The 8,251-nt window shown below is 39.1% G+C and overlaps 1 protein-coding gene across 2 annotated transcripts in view; it reads right to left on the bottom strand.

Annotated features, from left to right (window-relative positions):
* Positions 1-8,213, bottom strand: part of LOC141545720 (cytidine monophosphate-N-acetylneuraminic acid hydroxylase) — a 115,601-nt gene extending 107,388 nt beyond the window's left edge. For both annotated transcript variants that reach the window (XM_074272934.1, XM_074272948.1), the window contains exon 1: positions 7,669-8,213. In XM_074272934.1, the coding sequence (XP_074129035.1) occupies positions 7,669-7,784 (116 nt within the window). In that variant the 5' untranslated portion in view covers positions 7,785-8,213. The remainder of the gene's footprint in view (positions 1-7,668) is intronic.
* Positions 8,214-8,251: the final 38 nt, after the last annotated feature.

The raw sequence follows: 8,251 nt of genomic DNA on the forward strand, positions 1-8,251 counted from the left end.
TACCTTGCAGCCATTTTGCCCACCGGCTCTCCGGTGTTTCCATTCTAATCAATAAAGATTATGTTTCCATACAGCATTAAGTAGCAAATTCATTTGCTGCCGACCCTGCCCTTGGTTACTTTGGGGAAGGAAGGAGAGAGAAAAGGAACTGACCCATCTCAGTTTAGACCTCAGTTTACTCTTCATCACTTATACTGTATTCTAATTATAGATCTTCTTATACCAAGATATTGGAAACCTGTTTGAAAAAAAAATTATTAAAGCTTTTTAATTTTCAAAATATATACATGGATAATTTTTCAACATTAAAACTTACAAAATCTTGTGTTCCAATTTTCCTCCCTTCTCTCCACTCTCTCCCCTAGATAGCAAGCAATCCAATATCTGTTAAACATGGTAAAAATATGTTAAATCCAATATATGCATATATATACAACTATCTTGCTACACAAGAAAAGTCAGATCGAAAAGGAAAAAAATGAGAAAGATAATAAAATTCAAATAAGCCACAACAAAAAGAGTGAAAATACTATGTTGTGATCCACACTCAGATCTCACACTCCTCTCTCTGGGTGCAGATGGCTCTCTTCATCACAAAATCATTGGAATAGCCCAAATCATCTCATTGTTGACAAGTGCCACATCCATCAGAATTGATCTTCGTATAATCTTGTTGTTGCTGTGTACATTGATCTCCTGGTTCTAATCATTTCACTCAGCATCAATTCATGTAGGTCTCTCCAGGCCTCTCTGAAATCTCTTATAGAACAATAATATTCCATACATTCATATACCATAATTTATTCACCCATTCTCTAACTGATGAGCATCCACTCAGGTTCCAGTTTCTAGCCACTACAAAAAGGGCTGCCACAAACATTTTTGCACATGTGGGTCCCTTTCCCTCCTTTAAGATCTCTTTGGGATATAAGTCTAGTAGAAACATTGCTACATCAAAGGGTATACGCAATTTGAAAGACCTTTGGGCATAGTTCAAAATTGCTCTCTAGAATGGTTGGATCAGTTCACAATTCTACCAACAAAGTATTAGTGTCCCAGTTTTTCCACATCTTCTCCAACATTTATCATTGCCTTTTCCTATTATCTTAGCCAATCTGACAGATGTGTAGTGGTATCTCAGGGTTGTCTTAATTTGCATTTCTCTGATCAATAGTGATTTAGAGCCCCTTTTCAGATGACTAGAAATGGTTTTAATTTCATCATCTGAAAATTGTTTGTTCATATCCTTTGACCATATATCAATTGAAGAATGGCTTGAATTATTATAAATTTGAGTCAATTCTCCATAAATTTTAGAAATAAGGCCTTTATCAGAACCTTTGAATGTAAAAATTATTTCCCAGTTTATTGTTTCCCTTCTAATCTTGTCCACATTAGTTTTGCTGGTACAAAACCTTTTTAACTTAATATTGTTGAACTTGAAGCAAGGTGCTAAGTCAGTGGAATTGATAGAGACAATGATTATTTAGCATGGTATTTAAGAGTTCTCTAGTTCAGTACATGTATACTTAACTAGAGTTCTACAAAATTCACTCCTTTAAGGGAGCATATATTGTCCCGGTCCAGCGGGACTCAGTTATTCGTGGGGAATCGAGGGGGATCCAGCCTGAAAGAGAACGGGCGAGAAAGAAGAGGGAAACCAAGCAGATCCTTGTCAAGGTCTCAGTTTATTGCTCTTGGGGTACAGCCTATATAGCAAAAAGCATGAGAAAGAGAAGTACGGTTGGGTCTGGGAAAGGAACATGGGAATGGCTGGTTCAATGAACAGGAACATTTTGCAGTTAGGATACACAATGTTGGAACATACACAATGTTGGAACATTCTATGGTCGGCTGATTCTTGGAAGGATCATGCCCACCTGTGGTCAGCCTGATTCTCGGAACAATTTGTCTAAGGGTAAGGCCCACTTAGGGGGGGAGAGACACCTGGGCAGGCCCACTTAAGGGGGAGAGACACCTGGGCTGAAGCCCTTGGCTCCCAACATCTCCCCCTTTCCTCTTTAGAAGCAAAAGATTGTATAACACAAGGGCTGGTGAAAGGCCTGTCTTAGGCTATTTGATTTGCATTATTCAAATCTATGCAGTTTCCATATGTATGAGGTAAAGCAAAGTAATTAGGTAAGACAAAAGGTAACACATGAAACTGACACATAACAGCCCATATCTTAACTTGACAATACACAATAGTTCCAGTACACCAAAAAGAAGTACACATAGCATTTTCAGGTCATTCTTTTTTCCATGCTTCTGTTACATTAAACATATAATCCCACATTGCAACAATCTCTGAGCATTTTCTTTTTGTATCAAGGTACACATATTTTCTAAAGAGCATTTGGTCCAATTAAATAATTTACTAATATTTCCAGTAAAACCCAAACTAGTAATAATAGTATCATTAAAAAACTTGCAAGAATTGGCCTTGACATTTTAATGTATTTTGGTGGGGTAGGATCATCGTGGGCAACTATTGAGCATTTACAGTCAAAGCTTGAGAAATATCTTGTCCAGCACTGCACAGTCTGCTGGCCAAGGTCTCAAGGTCTATTGAATTAACTATACCCAAACCAGTTCCAGCACCACCCAATAGGGTATCATACCAGGTTCTTTTCTTTCTAACACAATTCATCAGAGGAAACCAGAAGATCATTATACACTTCAACAATGATACTGTACGAGGATGTATGCTGATGGAAGTGGATTTCTTCAAATAGAAAAGAGCTAATCCAATTCCAATTGATTAATGATGGACAGAACCAGCTACATCCAGAAAAGGAACACTGGGAAATGAATGTAAACTGTTATTTTTACCTTCTGAATCCAATTCTTCCTGTGCAACAAAAAATTCGGTTCTATACACATATATTGTATCTAGAATATATTGTAATATATTTAACATATATAAGACTGCTTGCCATCTGGGGGAGGGGGTTAGGGGAGGAAGGGAAAAAGTCTGAATAGAAGTAAGTGCAAGGGATAATGTAAAAAATTACCCATGCATATGTACTGTCAAAAAAATGTTATAATTATAAAATAAAATAAAAATTAAAAAAAATTCATCAGAGGAAGAAAAGTTATATTATTGGTACAAGTTTTAGGAACTCTTATGATTGATGGAGGATGTTTTGTAGGAGGGGGAGGTGTCAGTAATAGATATTGTATCTAATAGTGAGGCTTCAATACCGCTATCAAGATTTTACATGCACAGTTCATTAGTTGCTTTTCAATGTTTGTCTCAGCTTGTTCTCTGCATTCAGTTGGGAAGTCTACACCCTCGGAGTCCACCAGTCCTTTAATTCTGGTATGCTGAGTCCACTTTCTTTCCTGTGTAGCACTGCTGTATCTGATGTAAAGAGGATCTGGAACAGTCCTTTCCAGTTTGGGGTCAGTTTGTCCTCCTTCCATGTCCTAACCAGGACCCCATCTCCAAGCTAGAACTCATGCACTGTTGAAATCGTAAGGGAGGAGTCTAAGCAATAAGCCTGTTTAGTTGCAAAGTTTTCAGACGTTACAGTAAAGACATAATATATTTCCTTAAAAACAAATCCTTGGTTTCAAGTATTGGATACAAGGAAGAATTTTGAATCCCTTTTGGATAAGGGTGACCATACAATAATTCATAAAGTGACAATTCCACATCTCTTCAGGGGTTTTGTTTTAATTCTTAATAAGGCAAGGGGAAGGCACTTGGTCCAGGGCAATTGTGTCTCTAATGCCAATTCAGTCAGTTGCTGTTTAATTTCCTTATCCATCCTTTCCACTTTACATGATGAGGGAGGATGCTATGGGGCGTGTAAGTCCCATCATATTTCTAGAGCTTGGGCCACAGATTGGAGGATCTTAGCTGTGAAATAGGTGCCTTGGCCTAAATCTGCCTGCTCCACCATCCCACACCCCAGAATGATATGCTCAAGAAGTACTTTTACAATTACTGAGGCTGTTGCTTAGGCAAGGGGAATAGCCTCCACCCATAAGGTCAGATGGTCCACTACAACCAACAAGTATTTGAGACGCCCCACTGACAGCAGCTCGGTAAGGTCCACCTGTATGCTTTGGAAAGGCCTGATACCAGGAGGCTTTCTTCCTTTTAGACTTGTCATTGGGCCGCCTTATTCATCCTCTGACAAACAGGACACCCGCTGACCAGTTGCCTTCTATTGTGTATAAGCCAGTGCCACAGACCTAGTCAGCACCACATCACACAGATCTCGGACACCCCAACGACTGCCCTGATGTAAATGTTGGGGTACATGTCTCATACCTGCTGTGGTCAGTACCTCTCTGCCATTAGGGAGGAGCCAGTGCCCTTCTTTATTCTCCTGAGCGCCAAGGCTTTAGATTTCCTGCTTCTCTTCTGGGGTAAGGGAAGGTGGAGGCATTGGAGGCAGAAATGCCAGAATTAACACAATTATCCCCTCAGTACTTACAGATTCCTCTTCTCCAGGCCGCTTTGCCTCCTCATCTGCAAAGCAGTTTCTCCTTATCTCAAATGAATCTCCTCTTTGGTGCCCCTACACATGAATCACTGCAACGTTCTTAGGTAACATAAGATTAGTCAAAATTTCAGTGACCAATGCCCTGTGTGCCAATCCCTTTCCTTTACTGTTTACCATTCTCCTTTCTTCCCATATTTCCCAAATATTTGAACAATTCCCCAAGCATATTTTGAATCAGTCCTTCAAGCAATTTTAGGGCTTGATTTACTGCATATAATTCACAAATTTTGAGCTGACCACTGTTTTGGCAAGAATCCAGCTTGAACAAGACTCAAATCTTCCCTATTAACAATAGCATAACCATTTTTTCCTTTTCCCATTAACTATTTGTGAAGAACCATCTATGAACTATTCAGTGCCTTTTAACAAAGGAACTTCCTACAAATCTTCCCTAATCTTAGTTTAGTAATCAATCACATTTGGGCAATCATGTTCAAGGGACACATGTTCCCCAGGGGAAGCAGATAAGAACATGGCTGGATTAAAGTTATGGTCTCGTGAGAGTAGCAAATCATCTCTTTCTAATAATGTTGCTTCATATTTTAAAATCCTTGAATCAGTTAGCCACCTCCTGGCCCCTTTGATTCAGAATTGATTGAACCTGGTGCAGGACACTCACTATTAAACTACCCCCAAAGATTAATTTCTGACTTTTCTTCTACCAAAAGTGCTGTGGCTGCCCCTGTCTTAATTGTGCTGATACTCCTAAAGCCACATTGTTTACTGTATTTACATATAAATGAAAAGCCTTTTCCAATGATGGCAAAAGTAAAACAGGGGCTGACATTTAAAAACTTTGTTCCCCTTTTGAATCCTATTGAACTAAATCAGGCTTCTCTTCCAACAAGTGAGTTAATAAAGGCCTAGTTAATAATGCATATTCATTAATCCAGGTTCTACAATACTCCACCCATCCTAGAGATCTCTGCAAACTCTTTTTTGTTCTAGGCTTAGTAATCTGAAGAATCCCCTCCACCTATACAGGATCTAGTTTCTTTTTTCCCTAGGCTTATAAAATGGCCTAAATATTTTACCTCATGTTTCATAAATTGCAATTTGTCTTAAGAAATTCTCTGTCCCTGTGCTCCTAAATAATTTAACAAACTTATAGTGACTTGGACAAGGTCACTTTTTTTTCCCGCCCTGCCGCAAGAAGATCATTTACATATTGTAAGACTTTTAACAATAAGAAAATTATCCCAGAATGTTCACACAATTCTTATGTACCCATGTAGATGTTCCATAAATTGAATATTATACCAATCATTTTGCTTTTTTTTTTTTTAAATACCCAATACACAGAAAAATCCCAAACTACATATTGTCCATAACAAAAACATTTTCAAAAGGACAAAGGCAAAAACTATTATACTTGGAGTCCCTTTAAATAGATGGCATCAATACAATTAATTAAAACTTCTATTTTCACATAAAAGAATCTGAAAAGTTCTTAAAAACATCAATTAAACATTTTTTAAAAATAAATAGCCCATTCAGACTATATATCACATTTCTGATCATATTCTTTAAACAAAAAAACCATTATGTTTCAAAGAAACAAATATTCAGTCAATTAACATCGTGTGAGAGTAGCCTGTACCCCTCCCACACTCAACTTTACCAGTTTGGTGGGAACCAGAAACAAAGGCAACTTTCCACTGCTTCCCTTCCCCCCACTCAATTTCCTACAAAGAAATTCTTCTCAAGATTTAGGCAATCACTTAATTTCCTTTCTTTTTTTTTTTTTTCAACTGATTCCTTCTTGATATCATTCAAGTTTCCAATTTACTCCTATAAATCAATCCTTCATAAATCTGCATTCTCCTCTCCAGTTCCCTTCAGAACTTTTAAGATTTACAATACTTAGATAACTCCATAAAACATAACAATGTTAACAAATTACCCCACATGTTTCAGAAGGTAACATACTGAATCAAACTAATACAGCTGCTTTTAAAAGTTTTCTTTCTTTTTCTTTTGTCTGAGTGCTTCAAGGCCACTAGTAGAAGCTTCCCAGGTGGCATTAAGCAGATAAGATTGTATTGTTGTTGCTCCTCTTTAGCAGACTTTGAAAATCTGTTTTTCAGAGAAAACTTCCCCCACCAGTTTAAAATAGTCGTTTTTTCTTTTACTTACAAATTGGCACAACAGGTTAAAAAGTTTAAAATCACAAACAATTTTTATATTAAGTAACATTAAAATAATCAATTCCCAAATTTCTTAATCATTGTTTTTAAAACTTAACAAAGCTCTTAAATCACCAAAGCAAACTAGAGGCTTTTCCTAGGACCCCCGCCGCCAGAGAGAAGTTTGTTTCACCTTGAACATTCTTCCCTCCCAGAATCCAAACAGAGCTTCCCTAAACTTCAAAGCCCATTTTAATGCATTTCTCTGCCTTCACAGGGAATGCCGGGATATTCCATGATTTAAGACCACTCTGAAAGAATTACTATTCTGAATGAATTCCAATTTCCCCAATTCAGCCTGATATTTTTCTAAGCCTGCAACACAGAGGCTGAATTCTTATCTCTTACTAGCTTGCTAACTTTTAACACAGAACAGAAGCAATGCAAAGCAGACATACACACACAAATACAAAACTCTATTTTCACCTTTTACATACAGATTTAAATCTGATGTACCCAAATAGTCCTGGGATAAACATGGGAGGTGGTGGATGAGGGGCTCTTTTGGGGGATCCGGCATTTCAATTATAATAGACGGAGGTTTGGAAGGATTTTTATCAGCCGAAGGAATAGAGGTTAAAGAGCCCGCTCGGGATAAGGGGCGAGGCAAAACTCCGAGACTGATAAGAGCTGCAGTTTATCCGGCTCTCTGGGGGCCGCTTCTACGATTTCATGAATCAAGCCCCAATAAGAAAAAACTGTCCCGGGAACTGCCTCAGGGCCCTCCTTGTAAGGCAGCCAAGGGGGAGCGGCCACTGGGCTTGAAGCCAGGAGGAGGATGGTCTTTGTAAGCGAAGTTTGCAGGGAAGAAAGTTCAGTGGAAAGCTAAAAAAAAAGAACCTAACTAAATATTTTTTCTTTAGTGTAACCCCTCTTACTCTGAGGGATGCTTTAAGGTCTTTTATAAAAACCTGCTCTTTAAATAACTTATGGCCCATTCTTATGAGACGGACGAAACTACTCACCAAGGATGGAAGACTTTCATGAGCGGTGAAAGCAGTCCTTGCAACTTCTCAGGGGTCGCAACGACTTCTTCTGGTGGGGGTCCGTCTGGCAAGGGTCCATACCTCGAAATCCACATTGGGCACCACTTGTCCTCCAGCGGGACTCAGTTATTCGTGGGGAATCGAGGGGGATCCGGCCTGAAAGAGAACGGGCGAGAAAGAAGAGGGAAACCAAGCAGATCCTTGTCAAGGTCTCAGTTTATTGCTCTTGGGGTACAGCCTATATAGCAAAAAGCATGAGAAAGAGAAATAGGGTTGGGTCTGGGAAAGGAACATGGGAATGGCTGGTTCAATGAACAGGAACATTTTGCAGTTAGGATACACAATGTTGGAACATACACAATGTTGGAACATTCTATGGTCGGCTGATTCTTGGAAGGATCATGCCCACCTGTGGTCAGCCTGATTCTCGGAACAATTTGTCTAAGGGTAAGGCCCACTTAGGGGGGGAGAGACACCTGGGCAGGCCCACTTAAGGGGGAGAGACACCTGGGCTGAAGCCCTTGGCTCCCGACAATATATAAGCTAGGAGCCTCAACCAGGA

This window comes from Sminthopsis crassicaudata, chromosome 1 (assembly GCF_048593235.1).
Source record: "Sminthopsis crassicaudata isolate SCR6 chromosome 1, ASM4859323v1, whole genome shotgun sequence".
NCBI lineage: Eukaryota > Metazoa > Chordata > Mammalia > Dasyuromorphia > Dasyuridae > Sminthopsis > Sminthopsis crassicaudata.